The 23,725-nt window shown below is 41.0% G+C and overlaps 1 protein-coding gene and 1 long non-coding RNA gene across 3 annotated transcripts in view; one reads left to right on the top strand and one right to left on the bottom strand.

The window, feature by feature from the left end:
- LOC146524889 (uncharacterized) overlaps positions 1–23,725 on the top strand; it is a 275,208-nt gene that overhangs the window by 229,680 nt on the left and 21,803 nt on the right. The window lies entirely within an intron of this gene.
- Positions 1–23,725, bottom strand: part of sox3 (SRY-box transcription factor 3) — a 50,599-nt gene that overhangs the window by 20,820 nt on the left and 6,054 nt on the right. The window contains exon 3 of one of the 2 annotated variants that reach the window (XM_085170277.1): positions 260–14,163. The exons of the other annotated variant lie outside the window; for it this stretch is intronic. Coding sequence (XP_085026403.1) covers positions 12,898–13,800 — 903 coding nt within the window. The 5' untranslated portion in view covers positions 13,801–14,163 and the 3' untranslated portion in view covers positions 260–12,897. Of the gene's footprint in view, positions 1–259; positions 14,164–23,725 lie in introns of those variants that run through there. 2 annotated transcript variants of the gene reach the window in all.

The following is a 23,725-nucleotide window of genomic DNA, read 5'->3' as shown; positions in this document are numbered from 1 at the left end:
TTTTTGTCTGAAAATTAATCCCCTGCACCGACAATGGTAAGAGTAAAATTGGCACAATTACAAGTCCAGGCTTTACTGCTTTGACATGTTTATCAAAGTTTTGGAAGTCTTCCTAGCCTCCAGCAGTTTGCCCCGCAGATAGAATGGCACGGTTTGTCTCGTGCCATTTTTTTTTAAATGTTTGCATAGACGTGTCAGAAAGGGAGGATCAAACATATCTGAAAGTGTGACTGGAGGTAGCAAACTCTAAACATATAAACAGAAAGACGCTAAGTGTAACAATAGCAGTTTCCTTTTTTTAATCTGTACAGATATGACTCCCTTTCGGACTTTTAAGTAGTACAGTACGCCGTATCCTTATTACCTGAAAGTATCTCAGGTGTAACGAGCTAAAAATAAAGTTGCCGGGCATCTACCCACTGACTTGAAATGTAATTCCTATTTAAGGAAAGCAACCAGTGGACTGGTTCTGTATGTGTGTGTGGCAGAAGCTCAGAGGCTGGTGGGGGGTTCGTTTGAGTTTCAAAGACCCTGCTTGTTCGCCCATATTTCACACCACGGTGACATCTTAAAGCCTAGACAGGCCTGGTTGCTTCGCCCTCTCTTTCACTTTCTGAGAAAAAAGGGGAATTGGGATGTGAGGGAGGGGGCACTGAGATATATGCAAATGGTCCCCCAGAGGGGATACGAATTTTATGGGTTTAGAATTTAGTTCAGCCAACCTGAATAATCAAATGTGGGAACAAAAAAACAAGCCCCCCCCCCACCATCCCACCGCCACAACTCCATACCTCGAGCTTCAACCCCCACCTCAGGCCTCATCTCTGTTCCCTCCTGCCAGGTCTTCACATAAGAGGAGCTCAGTACGTCCAAACTCTTATTAGGATCCCCTTACGGTGCAGAGGAAGGGAAGAGAAATGAGGGGAGGGGGGCAAGGAGGAGGGAACGAGAAGAGGGGGCTAGTGTACCTGATCAGGCAGAACTGCTGGCTCCTGATTACGACACCATTTTCTCAGCGGGCTTCCCAGCCTCATCCTGCTTCTGTGAATATGGAGCATAAGGCCAGCCAATCCCCACAGTGCTCCCTCTCATCTAATGGCAGAATTAAGACCGTTTAGAGTGATTTCCTCTGCCTTCATGGTCGCTTTCTGAAAGAGCTGAATCTTTTTCCCTTCGCGCCGATTTACAATGTGGGGGGTCTGGCATGCAACTGGTGAGAGAAAAGTTCTACATGACTGAACATAACATTACAACAGGTGGGGAATTGAACAGAGACTTTGCAGAACATGACTGAGAACAATTTTATCTTCACCTATACCGAACTACTGTTTCACTTTGGTCGAACTTTTTTTGGCACGCGTACTTCCATGTGTGTTTGTGCTTATGCAACTGGCTTTCTACGAACCTTTACATTAAAACGCAATAAAACACTCAATTTATATTTAAAGCGGGTGTTACGAGGCGCTGCTTAAGGAATAAGTGCTGATGTTTTTCTTATCGTTAATTGTTATGTTCGGCAGATTTGTTGGTAATATTAAAGAGAAGAGAAAATATCACAATAAGAAATAAGAAGCAGTGGTTGTTCAAATGTGCTGCAGTCCATTTTGCTTTTGATCACCTTTAACGTGGTCCAGTATTATTAATAATGTTGTTGAGCTGTCGCTTAACTCCTAAGTTGAAGTGTTATCTGAAAACTGTTACATTTTTGAAAACTTTAATGAACAGAGAAGAGAAAAATGAGTTTTCTGGGTGTTAATAAGACAGAAATTTGTAAGAAATTTAAATCCAAACATAACAGAAAACAGTTAACAAATGCTTCAGTAAATGCAGGACGGACCTTGAGTTCACAATTTGCATTCAGTACAAAATATAATGATGCTTTTCTAGTGTGAGAGAGTGACACATTCAAGAAAAAAAGCTTTTTTGAGATTTTTGTGAATATGGACAAATATTTCTACATCCAAAATAAGGCCTGAATATTTGTACGTAGCTGTTATTGCTTTTAACTTTGCATGTTTTACCTTTAAAAAATAAAATAAAAGTGCTACTCTAAACAATCAAGTGTCTCTTTTTGAGTCGAGGAGTTCCTTCTACTTCTTGTTCATTTACATACACGAGGCCCCTGAATAGAAGAGCCCAGGGTTGAAAGCTGATCATGAGTCCTTATGATCAAACTGATTCACAATGACACTAACCCAAACAGGGTATAACTCTGGACTCAAATCTGATTAAACTCGCTCTTTCTGTGTCAAACTGCATTACATCAATCCCATCACTCTGGAATATGCCATAGCACCATATCAAAAAATAAAAATAAAAAAAAAATAAAAATTCAGTTTGGACCTGTGGCTTTTGTTAGTTCCCATGCTGTCTAATGATCCCCCCACTTTTCCTCCAACCTCCAGCAGACAAATCCTTCAGCTTTATTGCCCAGACTCAAGGGCTGCAGGTGCACAGGCCACAAAAGGAAGGAGGAGGGGGTGCATGGAGCGTTGGGATGGGAAAGAGAATGGTCAGTCGGGAGATAAGAGGGGAAGGAACAGAACCCCCTACCCTGTTTTAACCTCTAAACCCACACATCCTTCCCCTCACCCTGCCTCCATGCCAGTGGTCCTTCTACCCTGCAACACTTCTCTGTTTTGCTCCGCTGCTTTCCCGCACGTGAGAAGAGTGCAAACTGAATGGTGCCGCCTGGCGCTACCAGGGCTTGCTGGGTATGTGTGGCAGGGGACAGAGGGCAGGCATGGCAATCTGGCCATGTGGTGGGAGCAGCACTTTACTTCTAAACCAGCAGAGGAGAAGTAATGACTATGAGCTACTATAAACTCGTCCCACCTTGTCCTGCAGTGGCCCATGAGCGACCGCTATAATGTCAAAGTACTCTACTTGGCTTATGCCCCACTGACAAACTAAACGTGGGACAAACTGGGGATGTTGACAGTGCTGGGGGTTAGTTGAATATATCAAATTTGGATGTAACTTTTCCACCTCTCTTGCTAAGTAAATATAATAAGGACAAAAAGAAGCTGAAGTTGGGTCTTACGGTTTCATGTTTAGTCTTTAAATATTCCTGTATAGTCTGTTCTCTCTGGCAACGGTCTTTGGATTTCAGTAGCGACATATCCATAGATGCATTTTTTTTAATCAATTTTAAGCCAATTATGACACACTGACTATAATAAAAAAAACCTACCTTTCATATGCATTGAGTAAAAGCTTTAGAAAAATGGGAGACTGTGGGTAAAGTGGGACATGCATCAAGATGTGGGACAAGGAATAAAAATGTTTTGCAATACCACTTAGAGAGGCACATGTGGTCACTCTATCGGTGGATTAGTGATGGATGAGATGAAGTTGTTGTAAAATCAAGAACCAAAAGAAATGTAATAACATTTTTTTAAATTAAACACACTGTAAATTTCCCATTGAGATCATGGAATATTTACTGGACATGTGCTGGATTTTTATATTTCCAGTTATAGTTCATTTATTTTTATCCCAACTAGTAAGTGGTAACATCGGACACTGTAGGACCTAATATTTCTATGCTTATCGGCTCTTTGAGTCTTTGTTGGTTAATTTTGATCATCTGCAGCATTTAAAAAAATTATATCATTCTCTTTATTGCACATACATGCATCCACACACTCATTACTGTCAGTATTAGCCGGATGGTGTTTTCTGATCCTCAGAGGATGTGTGATCCATTTGGTAAAACAAAACAACAGATTGCATTCACTCATTCAATTACTGTTACCTCATTTATTTAATTCATATTGCATTCATTTTAAAACAGCATCTTGAGATTAATTAATTATGGGTGGAAATTTTGGTGAAATTTTATTTGGGGTAAAAATCTCAAAGTCAATTAGTCACATATTAGAATGAGTTGGACTAAGAGCTTGAGCCACTGCTAGGAAGGGATAGAGCAATGTTTTGGTTCCATATTTTGTGCCTTGCAAGAGTCCGTTTCCAACCATTTTAAACTGTATTTGATGAGCTTTAAGAATCAAAAAACTGAGGAGTACTGTGAAACTCTAGCAAAGGCTGACTGATTAGAGTAGATGTCAATTCACTACTATTAGCTAAATTGACACGTTTTGTTAAATCTTTTCATCTGTTAATTTAGAAATAACTAACCGGATGCCCAGCATTCCTAATTTGAAAATGTTAACAATAGCGGTACAATCAAATAAAAAATGTTGACATGAAAAACAGAAAAGAAATAAATCCGTCTTCAATTTCAAACAGGCTTTGGGATTTTGTTTGTGGTTCAATGAGTCAGTTTAATTGAAGGCCTGAACAGTACATGCCATGTGAGTAACAGAAAAACTGGTCGGGTGCCAGTGAAGAAAATCCAGTCCAGCTTAGTTTCCCATAAAGTTATGTTAGTTACCATCTACACGTGCAATATGTTAGCCCACATGGCTCTAACTTGATTCTCTATCACACATTCATACATGAGCACTCCAAACTGCCGGTGTTACAGGAGTTGTTGTGCTGGGAACACACCCTCATGGACAGGAATAACAGGCCACTCCAGAGCGTGAGGACACAGGAGACACAGTGGCACCATACAAGCGTGAAGACTCTTTAACGTCTCCTTATCTCCATCCCTAAGCCTCAGTCGGCTCACCATCCGCTACTGTTTACACCAACCACAAGTCAAGAGTAAAAGCAGAAAATGGACTTTCTTAATTTTGAATGGCTAAAGTCCACTAGAAAGCCATTGACGAAGATCTCTAGTTTGAAGGGAGCCTCGTATTGAATAAGGATTGAAATTTACATGACAACTTAGGAAAAATGCTTTTTTATTACTCATTCATCCCCTAAATCACTTTGCACCCCCACTCTTTTCCTCTGCCTGAGCTATTAAATCACCATCTTGACCCTGCGACCTGGGGCCGCAACCATAAAGAGCCCCCTGTGGGTCAGAGGCCTGATTGTAACATTTGAATATGAAATGGACTTCGCTGGGCGTGGAAACAGCTCCATGCGCTGAGACACAGGCTGACCCCCAGGAGAGAGGCCTGCCTCAGCAGCTACGGGCCTGGAGGCTCCCTCTTCTCTCAGCATGGATTTACTTGGACTTGAGAAGGAGCGAGAGACAGAGAGAGGGCTGAAGTCGGGGGTGGAGGGGAAGGGGGGGGGGCAGATCGGGGGGCGAAGCAGGCTAGGGGTTGAGAGAGACTGAGGGAGAGGAGAAAGAGAGAGGGCAGACATTTGAATAAGACAAGAAGCAAGTGGTGTTTGCATGACAAAGGAGCCCGCCATCTCCCCTGATTGGTGTCACAGCGCTGCACTAAAGCCATGCAAGCCCCCCGGTGTGGGGTGATGTGTGGAGCACAGGCATGTTTATGCATCCAAGGTGTGATATTAGGCAGGAATAGCAGAGGCCCGTTGTCAAGTTTCGGGCTGGGAAATTTGTGCGCATATCCTTGAATGGAGAAGAAGTTTCCAGATCACCTTTTCTTTTTAAAAGCCGTCTTGAAACTTGAAGAAACAAGAATGGGAGGAGAATTAATGGATACATCCAGTTATGAACAATTAAAAATGTTGTTTTTTTCTTATCACATATACATACTGGGATGCTGTAATCTGACCTACGTTGTAGACAAGCTGTAAATAAACCAGCAGTATTACCATTCAAAGGGAAATTTAAAAGAGGTTTGCATGTACAGGGAATGGAGTTCAAATTGGCCCTAAAATGTAGGCAGTTTGGTGTCATTGTTTACTTTTTTCTTTTCTTTTCAAATAAGTTTGCTGAAAGTTGTGTGACTTTAATGAGTTCTACCCTCAGCAATTACATATAATATAATTTTACAACTTTTAAAAACATAAAATGCCCAAAGCAATGTCATCATGCCACCAAACAATTGTACTTTACTTTAATCCTCAACGGGACCCCATTAGGACCCTTTATATTTTCTAGAAATAGACTGTTATTAAAAGTTTTATTTGTTTCCTTCTTGTATGACAGATTTTTTAAAATTAAAACGTTATTTATTATTATCCATCATTTTTTATGCAAAGAAATGACATTTATTCAGACGGTCCTTGTCTGTCAGTTCTGATTAATTCATTTTGAAACTTTAGGCATGTTCAGAGTAAATTATGTATTAGAGTACGCTACTACCATTTAAACATCAAAATGTACGTGACAAATCTGCAATACTTACAATGACGTCATCATGGTCAGAGCGCTTTAGGTACGTTCTAATGTTTAAAATAAAAAATGTATAATAATGAAAACATTCAAAATAGTTTCTGCAGCGGTAAATCTTCTACTCTATGTCTCGCTGGCTCACATTACAAAGTATTGATTAGAAGTGGAAAATTGTAACAAAATCATTGTAAACAAAATTGTAACAATCATCAAAAAAACCCATGAAGAAGAAGCTGTAGGAGAGCAAAGCTAATTAATGGTAGGAACATCACATTACAAACATATCAGCAGCCTCTTGAAGGTAAAGGATGGGTGTTCATGATCAACATTGTTCTCAGGACACTTATTGCACACAAACTTACTCGTAAATAACTTATATCGCACACCAGAATATAGGTCAGTTTCTCCCTTCTTCAGTTTGGTTTAGGCTGCCAGTGTTCAGTGAATGGGCAGGATAAAGACCATTTAAATTCCTGATCCATCTGCATCAAACATTTCCTTTCTCACGTCCACCTTTGCTGGTGAAAACTCCTCTAGAATAATAAGAACAGTGCAGACATGTACAGTAGAACCCATGACACTGTAAAGCACATATAGTTGCCTTATCTTTCTGCCTCTTTATCTCTCATCCTCCACCTTGTTTCTACTATTTTCCTCTTCTCTCCCTGTAGACCTGAATCTACTAAGAATTTCCAAAAGGTGTAAAGTCCAGCACCATCACCATCCCCCACTGGGCTGTCACTGGAGTCGTTTGCCACCTCCTGCACCACCAAGTCCAGAATCTCCATCTCTGTGGAGTAAACCCTCCACAGAGATGGAGTGCGATTACTCTTTCTTCCTATGTTTCGATAGAAAAAATTACAATACAAAAACAGAGAGGTGGAGATCACATGAGAATGGGATATGTGGGGATTTCACAGCTCAGTAAGTTTGAACAATTTGTTTACAATTCCCTTTATAGCGAGTCCCTTGGGAGGAGGTGGAAGCATAAACAGTGATACATTTTCTCGGAGATTTCGCAGATTAGTTTGGAGTTCGTCCACTCAGGAGAAAAAAAGTGTAAGTTAAAGTGCCCGCGGGGGGTCAAAAGGAGGAGGGGTGAACCGTGAGTGAGAGTGTACGTAAGATGTGCATGCACGCACGGACACACACACAAACACTTTCAACCCCCTGCAGACAAAGCCTTCACAGGCTCATCTGGGCAGTGCTGCTGGCCCTCGGGGACACACCTCCAAGAGAGATGGCCTGACTAACTCTCCATGGCAACTAATCAATAAGTGACAGTCAGTCAGGACTGACCCGTAGCAGAGTGTGTGCCACCTCCCCCATGTTCCCAGGCTTACACCCCCATAAACTGCACACACACACACTCTAAAAGACAAAAAGTGCTCGCAACCGGGTCATTTCTTCCAGGAAACTGAATGTCCTGATGTGTTTTGTTTGCATCCAACTGCAATTACTTGGCTTTCTGCATTTTTTGGGGTTTTACACTGGAACAAGTTACCGAATGTTCAGAGTTCTTGACATTAGTGATATGATCGGCAGATTTTGATGGAGCAGATTTGCCACAGTACTATTGTGTGTCTGTCAATCTGTGTTTTATCTCACTGTCCTTAAGAAAAGAATCAATATCGCTGGCCTAGATGAGCAGCCTAATCTTCTGCCTTGCATCCCCTGAAGTCCTTGTTCCCCTGACTCTATATTGTCTCGCAGCGTCTCATACTCACTTTGCTGTCCTTAGGCGTACTATATTCATCAGCTCACATACACTTGGCCCGATTTTTCCGAGCTTCCAAAACAGGTCAAAAGCGGGGTCAGATTCCAGTTTGGCGAATAAGAAGCAACACGACATGCTCCAGTGTTCATAGACAAAGTAAAGCGTGCTATAGAAAGAGACCATCTGCAGCTGATGCACTTTTACACTACAGTGACTCTCTTGGTTTCCTGAGCTTTCCTGAACATACATTAGAACCAGCCGTTTGTATGTAATTGTCATTACAGGTTATTCAGGAAGAAGCCTCTTAATCCTGTTTCATTCTGGGTTGTGTGCTTTGTGTGTGTGTGTGGTTTTGCATTTTCCTCCGACCACAATTACAAGCGAAAACAAGTTCAAGTAAAGCTCAGCAGTGCTTAGCTGAACAAAATATCAAAGGGCTCTCATCAGAAAAACTCTCCAAACATACAAAAAGAAAAAAAAACAAACAGATTCCTCCCATTTCAGCTGTTCGCGTGATTTGTATTTGTTTTGTTTGGGACAAAAGCGGCGGTAATCCCGTCTTATATTTGACAAGTTTCATATTCACACACACCTGCTGGGGCAGAGTAAACACACCTTCAGAGTCAGACACCTTAATGGATGACCCTCGCATTAGAAGCTAAGTCCGGATAAACGCTAAAGCGGGCATGTTGACATGATATTGTACAGGGACGTGCCCATTCTGGAGATGACTGATGAGCAGTAGCTACATCACAGCTAACTTGTTTACAGGGCATTCAGTCTGTACATAGGTCAATCCTGCACACATGGCTCAGTAGTTTCCCTTTTGTTTAACTGCAGTTATGTAAAAAAACAGATTCCCTAAAAGTAGAAACAATAATATCTGAAAAGTAAATGTGATTTCTTTTTTAACTTAGGTGTTTATAGAAATCCACAGAAGCAAAGAAGGTCAAGAAAACACAATTAGAGATCAATTATTTATATTATGAATGTATCTACATGCACTACCTTATAGTTTGCTTTACCTTTGGTGCCTGAAAGTCTATAAAGGCTGTAATTCTACTAATACTTTCTTTGGTCTTAACGCAGGTAACTCCCTGCTGGGCGGATGCAGTTTCTTGAATGGCGGCATGCTTGTCTTTGAAGCATTTCCCACTCAGCATTCCTTGCGGTTGTGTAATGTATAATGATCCGACCACAGCTATCATTAATGAAACATTTGCATCACTCACGCAACTAGTCCGTCAGTGTTCACATAGGTTCATGCGAGAGCCTGAACCTACACTGCTGAAAGAAGAGACGTGGGGGGAAAAATTTAATCGTGATAATAATAAGAAGAAGAAGAAGATAAAATGTGACTTTGTGCTGTGTCTGGTGAGGGCTGTCAAATGTGTGAGTTGAGTGGGTGAGTGAATGGAGAGGACGGTGCAGTGGAGAGGGGTGGCTCTCTGTGGGTCAGCCCAGAAGCCCTGACCCCAGGAGGATTTGATGCCATTTTCCCACGCAGGGAGTCGACCTGAGAGGAGCTCGTTAACAACATCTGCCCCAGTTCAGAGAGATTAACCTCATCCCCAACCCCCTTCACCTCTACACACACACACACAGCACTTTGCTGTCAATCTCATTACCTCACACAGGTCCCACCACTCCGGACAAGGCCTCCCCAAACTGGACAGGCCACCCTATAGGCCTCTCCAGGCTCAGATCAAACGGGTCTCCTGGATTTACTAGACACAGTAAATGGGCACAGTCTGAATCTGTCATAGGCGCAAAGGCCACACGTCGATGAATGCACGGCATAGAGATAGCACTCATCCACTCCATTCAAACTGCATTCTTAGCTGATGTCTGATCTGTGTATTAGAGGAGGCTTCAGATTTGAGTCTGAGATTAGATAAAGATTTGAGAGCGTGCTCAGAGGGTGTGTTCTTGTTGGAAGCTGCCCAGCCAGTCAAGCAGGAAACGTGATGTCACAAACAGATTTTCCACTCATCACATTGACGTAAAAAGGACAGGTAAAGCACACTCCTATTGGTTTGGCCATCTTTTACCTATATACTTGTCATAAAATGTGCAACTGACAGGGCATGTTCTGACATAATATGGGGAGAGACCTAAGAAAAACAGGACTGACAGAAACATGGCTCGTGGAGCTGCCGCTGTCAAGTCAAGAGTCTGTGTTGGCAGACTGATAGGTGTGCACAGACGCAGAGTGGCAGAATCCACTGGGAATCTGCTGAAGCCATGTTTTACAGGGCTATAATTAGGTTAGTTTTTGGAGAGGGGGTTAAACAAACTGGGGCTGTGAGGTCATAGGCAGATGGAAGTGGGATATGCCTGCACTTGCTGAGTGGGCACAGAGCTCCACATGACAGGAGAGAGAGAGAGAGGCCCTTTGGGCACTCAGCAGGGGGACAGCGAGGGGGTGTGGGGGTGGTGTGGTGGGGAGCCCAACTCAGATGGCCTAACTGCCAGAATATTCAAACGCAGTCAATAGATATGCGCACACCTTCCACCGACCACAGCAGTAAAGTCTTAAATCATCAGTAGACGTTACATTTCTGTGGCAATCCAGGTGATTATAGAAAGAACAGAGTCAAACTGGAGTTGTAAGAAAATCTTTCACTCCCAACATATTTATACTTTTCCTTTAGTTGTTAAGCCTAAGCCCATGTGTTGGTGCATTTATCCAGAGAGTCGTATTGGTGAAAGTCATCCAATATTACTGAATTTGATCAATCAAAATAAATAAATATAAATATTGCTCTGACGAGACTACGACAAACTCCTCTAACACCGAGCACCAGGAAGAGAAAAGCTGCTTAATTACAAAAAAATGAGTAGGAGAGTGTGATTAGGTGACGGGTGGCTGCTGGCACGCTAGAGTGACTTAAAACCTGTCAGTGAATGCAGGGAGGTCTGGATAATCTTTCCCTCCACAAAGGTGCGTGGGGCTAATCTAGGCTGCTGTGCTGATCTGTGGATCAAGTCCTAAAGGGGAGTGTGGGAAGGCCAGCGGGACCGCCACCGCTTAGGCCCTCTTGGTGGGCCAGGGCTCATTTATCCTAAGGTACACTGCAACAGCAGGCCAGTCCATTCTTCAAAACACCTCAGCGCCAGGAACAGTACGTGCATTAAAGGAGATTAGGTTTTATAAATGTGGCACGTTTATAAATTGAGAATTTATTGAAAAATAAAAATCAGAGGATAGAGAGTTTTCAGAGTCATGACGAGAGTTTAACAGAACCAAGGCACAGACTGACAAAGAGTAGAATTTAAAAACGTTTCAAAAGGTAGACGAGAACTAAATCGCTTCACATATAAATCAAATAAAAGTTTAAAATAATAAGGTCACATTTTGTATGACTGATTGTTAAGTGATACGTTTTCTGCCAAACAAAGTTGTGAATCAGCGATACTTGGTACATCACTGATGTACCAAGTATCGCTGATGAGTGCTGGCGCATTAAAGTAAACTTTTTCATATCAGATAATATTCTGATAGTATATGGTATAGTCTCATTTAGTAAAATGTTACCAGTTTAAATACAATCTGAATATGCTTATATAAGGATCTGCCAGTCTAATTCATTTTAGTCTAAAACATCTTAGATTTTTATATTTTTTTCAAGTTAAAAAAAAAATATACAAAAAGGTAATTATTGTATATTAAAGACCTATTCAAATGAGACAAAATAAAAACCAACCTAAGCAATCGAGTACTTTTACATGGTTTGTTTTCAACCCATCTGACCTATGAAAACTGAGTGAATTTAAGGGAATATACAGCTTTTCAACAAGAGCAAACATTTCATATAAATATATATTTATATTTTAACAGATAGCCTGTTATCTAATGAAGAATTATGACACTCCTTATTAAGCCGATGTTCAAAATTAGACCAGGAATGAAATTTATGTTTATACCTTCTGAAACAATGAGAAACATTTTTCCTCTCCTGCTTGTGCTTCTGTGTAAGAAAATCGGAAGTGCTTGAATAACCAACTGATTTGACATTTTCAAGGAGAAAACATTTTTTCTGAACACATCTTACAAATGTAAATGCCGATTGTTTGGTCTTCAGACGGTTTTGTGAAAAGAAGACTTTCAGTTTGTTTTAAGGGCCTATAATTTTTTTTTTTTTTTTTTTTTTTTTTTTTTAAATCACCTTTAAATCATTCTTGTCATTCACATTACACACACACAGACACATACACACGAGACGGAGTCACAAGTAACGTTTCGTAGAAATTTATTCAGCATTTAAGAATAGAGGATGGTCTTAAAATATGTAGAAACGTCAGTTTAAATAAACCTTTTCGTTCAGGGTAATGAGCAAACATGACACTGTCAAAAACCATCACAGAACAGAATATTTTACAAAAAATAAAACAAGAATTGAACAGTTTACGTGACAAAACTTCGGGTTCACAAGCTAAAAAACAAAAACAAAACAAAAAACAAAAAGTGAAAGAAAAAAAAAAATCTTACTATAAATAAAACTTACGTTTGCGACCCGCACTGTCTTTACATTTCCTTTAACCTAGTTCACTGGGAGGAAGGGAAGAAAAAGAGAGAAAAAAAAAAGAAGACTACAAAATTTGGACACAGTCGAGACAACTGACAGTCTACAAATTAAGTGTAAACATTTATGAAACAACTTTCCATCCAGCTTTTCTGAAATACACCAGCCCCTTCACGAGGCCACATGCCTTTTCATAGAGAGAAAATATGGCATCATTTAAAATATAGAAGTCCAATTCTTCTACATAAGTTAATTGCTCGTACTCGCGATAAAAAGCCTCTTTGCAGCGCAATTTACTCTGGCGGGCTCAACGTTCAGTTTCGATCCATTTAACGTCTTTTAAAATGGACAAGTCAGAAGATAAAAGCGTGTTTCTCTTTTTTTAAAAACAAAACTGCTGAACGTTGTCTCTTTAGCAAGTTCAAGTATCCGTAACTTTTTGAAAAAGTTTTTAAAGTCTTGTGTGTGGGGTTTTTTTCGTGCTACTCTCAGATGTGGGTGAGAGGTAGCGTTCCATTAACGCCAGTCCCCGCGGTCTGATAGTGCGGATGGACGCTGTGTAACCGGCTGCTCTGCAGGGATGAATGCTCTGCGCTATCCCCGCCGGGAGGCAGGTACATGCTTATCATATCCCTCAGGTCCCCCAAACACGCCCTCTGAGAGTGGGACGTGATGGCCGGCGGTGGTGAGCTCGGCTCGGTCTTGCACACTGACGCCATGGAGCTCAGTCCCATGGCGCTGGTGGTCTGCTGCGTGTACGCTGGAGACATGCTGTATGTGGAAGCTGCGTTCATGTAGGTCTGCGCCGAAGACATCATCGGGTACTGCAGGCCTGCCATCTCGTACCGGTGCATCTGCTGAATCTGTGGGCTGTTCATGCTGTGATGCTGAGGGTAGGGCAGCTGGTCCGGCATGAGGGAGTACGCGCTGTTTGTCCACCCGTTCATGTGCGCGTATCCGTCCATTCGCTGCCCCACCGACACAGCGTTGTTGACGGGGTTGGTTCCTGGCGCCAACAGTCCCCCGGGCAAAGAATACTTGTCTTTCTTGAGCAAGGTCTTGGTCTTCCTGCGGGGACGGTATTTATAATCCGGGTGCTCCTTCATGTGCATAGCCCGTAAACGCTTGGCCTCGTCGATGAATGGCCTCTTTTCACTGTCGGTCAGAAGTTTCCAGTCAGCACCGAGGCGCTTGCTGATTTCAGAGTTGTGCATTTTAGGGTTTTCTTGAGCCATCTTTCTCCGCTGACCCCGAGACCAGACCATGAAGGCGTTCATCGGCCGCTTTACCCGCTCCTGGTCGCTGGCACTGTTGTTCTTCGCGCCCGGCGCCGAGCCCGAGTTGGACTGCGGGAGCGAGGTCTTGAGCTCGGTTTCCATCATGTTATACATTCAGGCGGCTTTTAGTGTTCACTCACAGGCACATAAAAAGTTCACAAAATAACGCCAAAAGTCAAAGAGGTAGATGTACTGACCGATCTCATAAGATGATGTTTTTCTTTTCTTTTTTGGAAAAAAAGTTCTGCCTTAAGAGGCAAACGTGCCTGCAGGTGCTTCTAGGTTCTCTCCGCTCAAACAGTTCCTTCCTCCACGGCTCTGAAACAGAAGTCTGTAAACTTGTTCGCCAAGCTCATCTGTTAATAGGCCTAGGGGCCGGACCATGTGATGTGGATTGACAGCATGACAATGAGGACCAGGTAACCAATCAGCGCGCGGCTCCCATATCCAGCGCGTAACCAACCAGAGCACACACCCCTGTGTTTTGGTCAGAAGAGGAGGGAGAGGTAAAGTTTTAAAACAGCAGCGCAACTCCAAATGTTCTGGGTTTACAGAATTTTGCAAGACTAAATCAACGAGAATATAAAAGAAATGAACCCGATTTATTTCTTCCTTTTTTGTCTGTGAACGCATCACATTTCTTCTAGTGACAAATTATTTTACTGCTTATTATTTTAGTGCTTATGAGGTGTTTTTAAGGATTGTAAAGTACCCATACAACTACAAATTCTTAAAATATGAAACCATATGACCAAACAAAAGGTTTGGGATCGGTGTCATTTCATTTGCTGAAGAGGCAGACCCCAACCCACATGGATTTAATAAGTCCAAGTCATTTTAAAAAGCGGGATATTGAAATAAAATATGTTACTTGAAAGGAAAAAATGTTTCTTTCTGCCACTTAGTCAAATGTATTGCAAATCTTCTGGAAAATTGCCTCCTGACATTAATTTGGGGTTTCGATGGTGTCATGCTCAACTGATTAACCTGAATGTTATTCTTACGTGTTTTTTCTTAAAGTTTTTTAAAAATTTCCCAGAGGTGTTGAATGATTAAATGATCCTGTAGTCACTGTGAAAATGAAATCCATGCAATGAGTTTTTGATACAGAATGAGGTTGATGAGGGCATTTTTTAGGTTTTATAAATATAATAAAAATATACATTTTGAAAATAAAATAAAGCATCAAAAACAAGTATATTTATTCTGTTTTATGTGATGATAGAGAGATTTCGTACTTCCAAATGTTTCAAATGAAATTAATCGAAATGTTGTGCGTTAGGATCCCAGCACTGGGGAATTTTAATACATCAACGACCTCTTGTGGAGGGGACAGGCTATCTCCTCGGTCCCTGAGGAAAAGTTTAGTTTGAGTGTCCCTCACGTAAACCGACTGGCGGCCCTGAAAATCGTCGCCAGCTGTTGGGTGACTCGTTTTCTCTCATCGACGTTAATGGTTTTTTAAAATGATTTTCAGGGAGTGTCTCCTTACAAACGACTTTGGCCATTGATACCAATCACTCAACTGGGCAAAACTCACACCTGCTAATGATTGGGAGCAAATCGCCCATCGAAAACGCCTGTTAACACCTGAGTATCGACAGGGCTCTTCAGGCGCCGCTCTGCTATGCGCATATTAGAGGGTTTCACACCTCACAGCTTTGGAACTTAAAGGGCAGCTGCTCAAGACCCACCATGTACATGATGCGAAGGGAGTGCAGGCATTTCATTATTTGTCACCATCGGTGAGAGCAAATATTCAGACTGAAAAGCCAGGCTCTTTCTGATTTATAGGTTTCTAACGAGCTACCGATAACATTCTCCAACTGTTTTATTTTCCACTTTACTTAAAAGAAAAACCTCAAACACCATATTTAAAGCACTTTGGAAAAAAAAGTTTACTCTCACGACAGATATATATATAAAAAATCAAATTAAAGGTTTAGACACACACATTACATAATATATATCTTAAAAGGAGGGGACTGTAGCCCATAGACCCAAGACCGTAATAGTAAATCAGCTGAAAAGAGACATCACTTCATGAATTTAATTTCCACGTTCAATGGGGCGTGACAAACAGAGCGGGAGCAATAAAACTAACGTTCAATTAGTACTCGTCTAATTCTCCGGGACCGGTTATTTGTTTATCGGAGCGAATCTCAGTACTGATCCGCTTGTAATCTGCTTATGGAAATTGACCGGTGGCAGAGAGAGGGAGAGAGGAGGGAAAAAAACACGCAAAGAGTAACCCGGAGTTTGATAATGAGGGCCTCTGTGCGGCTAATTTCCTAATTAAGGGACCGAGGACCACCAGCACAGTCTGCTCTGATTCAGACTCAACAAGCCTGACGGCCCTAAGGGGCTCTCAGGGCGCACGGCTGCAGGATCCCACTGTTGAATGTTGGGAAATATGTGGATGTCCTGATGGGAGGATGTAACGAGCTTGCAATCACCTCAATCGGGTATAATTTAACGTAAAAAAAAAAAAAAAAAAAATTAAAAAATGAATGAATAGCGCGTCAGCCTAAGAGCGAAAGTTCCTGTCAAAAAAAACAGATTTCAGCGCAGAAATTAGTCGTTTTGTATTTTTAGTCAGAACACACAGGTTATGTGTTTATTAAACGCAAAAATGTGTGTTTAATTCTTACATTTGTGTTCTTGCGGTAGGAGCTACAGAAATAAAGGTCTTGTGCAGAGTGTCGGCCTTTAGGCCAACAAATAAAAGCAAACAAAGGATTTATTAGTTCAGGGCTGGAGGGGAATTAAAGTTTATCCAGGATGACAGACTGACACGACGACACATAAATGCCTGCTTTAAAATATAGTGCTCCGAACGCATTAGAGCTTTGTGGTCAGACAGCAACTTTAATAATACACGACAAGGCGCAGGCGCTGCATGCATTCAGCTTTCAACGCCTGATAATAGATGAAATTTATTGTTTTGAATCGTGCTTTTATTGTTGCAGAAAGAGCTTACAGTTCGTTGTTTTCATTTCATTTTTTTTTTACAGTTCTCAAACAAAGCAGATTGTTTTTCATTATCAAAAGTCGCACCTCAGATCCACAATCAACATTTTTACGTGTCCATTTTAGACCCCACGACCTCCAGAATCAATAACTTTCTTTTTGTTTCAGCTCAGTGACTGCGGACAAGGCCTTTGAGAAACAGTAATTAACAAAGAATGGCTTTTCAATTACAGCCACAATGGAAACTGTCTCATTAAGATTTGCATGATTTTTTTTTTGGACTGGGAATGCAAATGAAGATGCAATTTACGCACGGTCTGCTGTTCCTATTGTGCGGCGTGAATGGTTGCGTCCTCCCAGTTCAACACAGGTAAAATAATATTCACGGGTCATTTAAAGGAATAAAAGTGTCGCTATTATCACCTCTTTATTACACAAATCTGGGCTAGGATCCCTAATGGTAATTTGACGTATTTGACCCGTATATCAGTAAACTGCTTAAAATGTTTAACGTCTGTGCGTAATGCAGAATCATGGCCGGTGGAACATTTTTACTCCCTTAACTGATGACATGGGTTGACACAATTTGGAAAAAAGTGTGCATTTGTCTTTATATATTTTTTTAAATCGCAATTAAGTCTTAAAAATCTTTAAAAATCCTAACTCTATAAGGATTGTGCATTTTTATTCCCTGCACTGCTTTGGAGAGGGGGGGGGGAAATAGATATCAGCTATGATCCCCTCTAGCAACAGGTATTTATAAATTAGTTCTTAATAGCTCTGCCTGCTTGATCTATTAGGAAGTGGAGCTTTCCCTAATGTGAGTCTTTGGTTTGCTTTGAGATGTTATCGAAGCAGAGGACTGCTGTTTGTCAGAAAACTTTAAGAGGCAAACAACAAATTAATATAAAAGACCTCAAGTTTTCATTTTATCATTAGAACAAATTAAATATATTTTATATATATTTTAAAATCTTTGCAAATTCCCTCCACAGTAAGGATGAGCAAGAGACCTTGACTTGAATAAGCACATTTGTTTAAAATTGCTGTAAGCCGGTGTTCACCGCCTGCTGGCAGAAACAGAAGACAGAGAAATCACGGACCAGGGCAGAAAATAAATAGAAGTCAGGTCTTTGAGAGAAACATGTTTTTATCACTGCTCTGTCCTGGACTGTTCCCTCACAAATATGCCATATGAAGCGTTTTAGTTCTCACAAGGGAGCTTGGGAAAGCTTCGAGTACAGGTAGATCGTTAAACGTTCAAAATTTCCGGACGCTACTCTGACAACCGTTTGCGACTCAAGACCATCTGAGGCTGGGAAAGTCTCCAAGTTCAGTTATTAAGGGAACAGATGGACGCTCACACCTTCGAAAGAAGCAAAACACACACTTAGAGGACAGATGCATCGATTTTCAGGAAAGCTTTAGTGGAGTGTTGCAAGTCCGTCATCAGGAGGACTCCAGGCTAATGGAGAATACGGCATTCTTCCCTCCAGTGTAGCAGAGTAATTTGTGCTTTCATTCTTTGTGCTGGTTGGGCCCAGAAGTGTTCTCCCTGCACTCAACAGTCACCTCGTACATTTCTGTGGAATGCATACTTCCTACTTATTGACCTCTGCTTGTAAAACAACATGCAAAAAGCTGCTTGCCTCCTGCCGCTGCCTGTGAAGACTGCTTCAAATTTGAGCCTCTTTTTCTCCCCGGCAGGCCAAGCATGTCCTTCCTCATTATGTTCTTATGTGAGCAAGGCCAAGGCTGCTGACACAGACCCAGTGTAATCTCTTTAACCCGCCACTGTCATGAGCAGACAAGGCGTGACCACCCAACACTCTGCTCCATCTCACTTAGCCAAGGGAATAGTTTTTCACCTCATCGCCTCACGCTCCTAGGCTTGTAGCTGCTTATCATTTAGGGATGCACATCTGAAACACATTTGATCGCACACATCGAGGGTTAATCACTGTTACAAGACCACTCCATATAATTGCGTGCAGTTAAAAACTCACTGACCCCTGCAGTTGCCATAATTGACGCAAGCCGTTTTTTTTCACTGGTTATTGACTAATGAAGCTAAAGCAAATGAAATTACATCGCAGGAGAGGACATTGGTGGAAGCATTTTTAAATGAATATACAATGATTACTAGCTCCTTGATGTCATTTCTTAGACAAAGACTCTGCACGTTTACTTCGTATTAGGGGATTTGGTATATGACGCGTTAAATGAAAAATAAAATACTAAATTACTGTGAATTATAAGCTCCTATCCATCGAAAGCTAATTTCAATTCAGTTCAAATTAAGCAGAAAATTTCAATAAATGTGGTTTTGCTTCTAAGCCTGTGGGTGAGGTCTGCGTTAAGCCATCGAGTGCAAAGTCTGAAACTGCCTCAACTGAAGCCCAGTGCCGTTTCCATTTATAGTGAACATACAAACCTTACATCTCATTTGCTTTTTTTTTTTTTTTTGAAGAATTATGAGATGCACTCATGCACAATAAATGGCGTGCAACAAAAGACAAGAGTGTAATTTAAGTCTCCAGATATTTTTTTCCCCCCTGCAGCAAAGTTATAGTAGTCTGACAGCAAGCTGTTGCCTGATTTTAAAAACGCCTGCACGCGAATGGCATTATCAAGCACTCCTATATGATGATCATTTTAAGTAATGTTAATGCCTGACTAGCTAATTACAGCGCTCATTATTTTCCATGTATCTGTTGAATCATTGCCATGTTCAGTTTTCCCCAAAACAATGGAAACTTCCTCCGTTTTTTGTTTGGAAGAAAGTGCTGAATCGTCACTTTTTGCTTTGCGCCATGCCCAAGCAAGCAGCCCTCTTTTGTTTTAGCCATAATTGAGATCCCAACTAATCTAGCCTCTTTTTTTCCCTTAAGGCAACAGTCTCTTTGTTAAGCCTTCATTAGTTTAAGATAATATTGTGAGAATGCACAATTAATTTGCAGCGTAACTTTAATTAATTAAATACACCCAATTTTGTAATGTGATTAATGCCGCCAACTTGTTATCTGTGTCCTCCTCCAAAATGAATATGTAACAGCGATACTGCACTGAGCATTAATTGCAGAAATTGTGGCATTTAAGAGGCAAAAACTAGGTGAGGTAATTATAAGAGGTAATTTATTAAATGTTAAATAAAGAAACAAACAAGCATTAATTGATATATAAATCATGAGTACCATAATGTGTAATCTGGCTGTGATTTGGGAGAAAATGACAAATCTTTGTTGCATGCCAAGCACTTGATAAAGCAGATAGTGGTCATAAATTTAGCAGCAGTCAAGGTCTCATTAAAGGAGGCATAATTTAATTAAGAGTTAGCCATCGCCCTCTAAATATATTAATTACCTTGAGCATGACGAGATAAGTACGGTGATTACTGCATATTTCATTAGAGTACGTCTTCTGGGAGAAGAGCAAACTAAGGTAGGAAGCTGGCTGTGTTGACAAGATAATGGATGGGCTGGCCTGAGATGAATTTGGTCACCTTGCCGTGGGTTGGAGCTCGGAGAGGTGAGACAGAGGACAACACAGGTACTCAAGGATTAAGGTTTCCGCCTGTTTACTAGGAATTTAATTTTTAGACTTATATATATATATGATTAAATCACTGTAAGTCTCTAATCATATTTGAATAAATTATTTTTCCAAAGCATTACATAACTATTACTTCAAATACATGATATAAAAAGGTGAATTTAATTTTAAAAAATGTAAAATTTTTATTATTAAAAAAATCTGAATGATGCTAGAGCTCATGTCATTTTAAAAAGCACATTTTTCAATTTTAGTAATGATTCAAAGTAGAAGTTGCTGTATTGTGATTTGTGTTGTTATATAAAAAGAAATAAATAAAAACTAAGCGTAGAAATAAGAAAAAATCCTGCTTAAGTGTTATTACAAAAGTCGAAACTAAACACTTCTGCCTTTGTTCCGAGTGGCGCGAGCTATTACGGCGACCTAATAATGCTCTATACTGTTATATTCCACCTGTATCGACTTCGCTTGTCCCTAATATAGCAAAGAGTTACCCCTTTTGTGCCAACTATTTTGTACAAACCCATCCACAAACACACATCCAGACCAGAAGTGTGCAGAAGTGTGCAGGGGTGACGGCTCATTGCCCCATAGACTGATATGTCAATGGAACATACAAGATGTTGCCGCTGTGTTGGAGAGATTTGCAGCCTCGCTCCTCTCCCGCCTGACAGCAGGACAAAGAGCCTAAGCTACTATTATCTGGAAGCAACCTCTCATTCTTGCTTTCATCCTTCTCTTCGCAAACATAGATGTATACAGAGCTCAGCGTAAAGTCACTGATGCATCCGGTGTGCGTGTCAGAGAGGACAAACCGTAACAATTGGGGTCGTTTTAACATTCTTAAAAGTCTAAATAATTGACTATATAGCATTTTTTTGAATAAAAGAAATGTAGCTTGCACCACGGTGATTATTTTATTATATTTTTTAATCATAACAAAGATTCTTTTTATTTCACGTGTTGTAACTTTTACGTCGATTCTGCAGGATTCGACCGCTCTGCTTTTTCCTGAAATCTAAAACGCTGCTGTATCTGATTAGAATAAAACCAACAGGTGACAAGACGGCAAAGCTAAGCTTCCTCGACTCAAATTAGACTATGTCATAACAAATATAGCATATGTGAGCACACCGCACGCAGAGCTTCCTAACCATCATTCCAAATGCCCCCTCCCTTTTTTCTCTCTCTCTCTCTTTACTACTAACCTCCTCCCACTCTGGCCAGAAAATTGAGGACACTCACCAAGCTCTCACTGCTTCCAAGGCTGCTGCTGCTTCCCGATCCCTCTGTTAGACACACCTTCAACAGCTGACTGCCAGCAGGCCCGGGAGCAGAACCACGGACTCTAAGATGGCATCAGCAGCCTACAGCCTCAGCCCAGACTCCATCAACAGCCATTTAAACAGGAGTACCTCCAGCAAGGCAGCCCCTCTGTGCAGTAGAGAAATAAAAAGTGTGAGAGCGCCGGGCAGTCGCCGGTATGGCAGTGCACACTGCAGCTGAGCTCTCCCTGCTCTGGGACCCATCTCATTCAGCCAAGATTGCTTCATACAAAAGTTGACAATGCACCAGTGAAAGCCATTGTTGATATTCAACATTTTTTAAATAGCTGAGCAGAATAGACAACATGGCAGGCTGCAAAACTTGGCAAGGGAAACTGACCTGGAGCTTCCCGATTTGAAAGGGTTGCCACGCTGGGCGAGAGGAGAGAGCGCTATTGTGTTTAAAAAAAAAGAAAAAAAAGAGGGAGAGCTGGTGTGAAAGAGCTCAAAAAACAAAACATCTCCCATCCCAGGAGAGCAGAGTACAGCAGGAAGAGGACAATCACCCTGCACAGTCACGAGCATATATACCCAGAAAGAGCAGAACAATAAAAGGTATGCAATCGGATCCAATTTAAGAACGGGATATTATATTTCTCACTTTTGAACCGAACAATGAAGCGGCCCGGTTAGTTGTTGAAAAGCCCGAACATACGTCATACCTCACGTTCAATATTTTTGCCATGGCCGCTATAATTCATCTTCCATGCGTTGGCTTGGCAAACATCCAGATGAATGCCTTTCAGAGAGAGTGATCCATTTCTCTAATGTTGCACACATGAGAGTGATACTGCCCGGCGTTCCTAATGGTGTTCTGTTTCCACTATTGTCGAGCTGACAAGCACGCAGATTGATATGGACATTTAAGAAGCCTTTAACCTTCCACATGTTAAAGCATCACAGCGCTGCTCGTGCCTCACAAGCTATCAATACATCTAATGTAATGTGTAGGTACAGGTGTGTGCGTGCCGGGTAGCCCTGAGGCAGGTCTCAGTGTTGTGTTTCGTGCATCCTCGTGTTTTGCGATGAGATGGGATGGGAAAGGTGAGTGACACACTATTAGCTCTCCCTCAACCCCACCACAAAAAAGCAGCTGCAATGCATGCTGGGACAATTCTAATCAGCTCAATAAATGAATGCAATACTGTAAACTTTATGTTAGTGTAACTTAAAAATGTGGTAAATTAATTCATATTCTGACAGTAAACAAAGAAATGATCTGCTGATACTGAGATAAACCTAACAACGATAATATTCTATGGTCTGTGTGGCTGTCTTCCAGTTTGTGTGGACAGTTTTAAATAAAAATCCAGGTTGAACAAAAAATTGCTCCTGTAAAAACTCGAATTATTAATCCTGAATTCAAATCTTTGACTTATAAACAAACTCATGTTTGGTCAGCATAGGTAGTACAATGCACTACTAATAATCATACTACTAATAATAATGGTAATAATAGAACTAATACTACTACTAAAAATAACAATAATACTGGAAATCAATCATTTTTCCATCAGTTTCATAATTTTTATCGATTAATGGCCCATGCTTTTTCATCTAAACTCATCTGTAATGTGTCATGTTGCTAAAACTGTTAATCACTACAGACTGCTGTGTGCACAGCTTCTTTCTAAGCAGATGAATCGTTTTATAAGTAATGCATTTCATTTCTTGGTCTTAGTGACCCCTCAAAGCACTTTTAGCACATTTCAACCTCACATTCTATCCACTTCCAGCATTTCATCTACCTCACATCCACGGCCAGTTTATAATCACCTATTAACCTAACATGCATGTGTTTGGACTGTGGCAGGAAGCTGGAGTACCTGCAGGAAACCTATGCTCACACCAGGAGAATAAAGGCTCCGGCCGGGGGTTTTACCCGAGATCTTCTTGCTTTTATGTGTCAGTGCTAACCACTGCCCCACTCTTCCACATACTACCTATAGGTGAAATTAATAACACCTCAGTTCTCAGTTTCATTATAATAGCGTCTGTCAAAAAAATTTGCTCTGAAAATCAGTTCTCTTCAATTTTAGAAAACTTGTAAACTTGCTGTAAAAAGAAACTTTGCCAAATATTTGACCTTCCAAAGGCGGCTTGCAGAGCCTGGAGCAGAACATGCGGGACAATTGAGAAATATATTCAGTAGTGTGAACTAATGCACAAGTCAAGAACACTCCAAACATATT

Source organism: Neolamprologus multifasciatus, chromosome 2, assembly GCF_963576455.1.
Source record: "Neolamprologus multifasciatus chromosome 2, fNeoMul1.2, whole genome shotgun sequence".
In the NCBI taxonomy this organism is placed as follows: Eukaryota; Metazoa; Chordata; class Actinopteri; order Cichliformes; family Cichlidae; genus Neolamprologus; species Neolamprologus multifasciatus.
The sequence above is the reverse complement of the archived record's forward strand: the minus strand, read 5'-3'. Positions and strand labels throughout refer to the sequence as shown.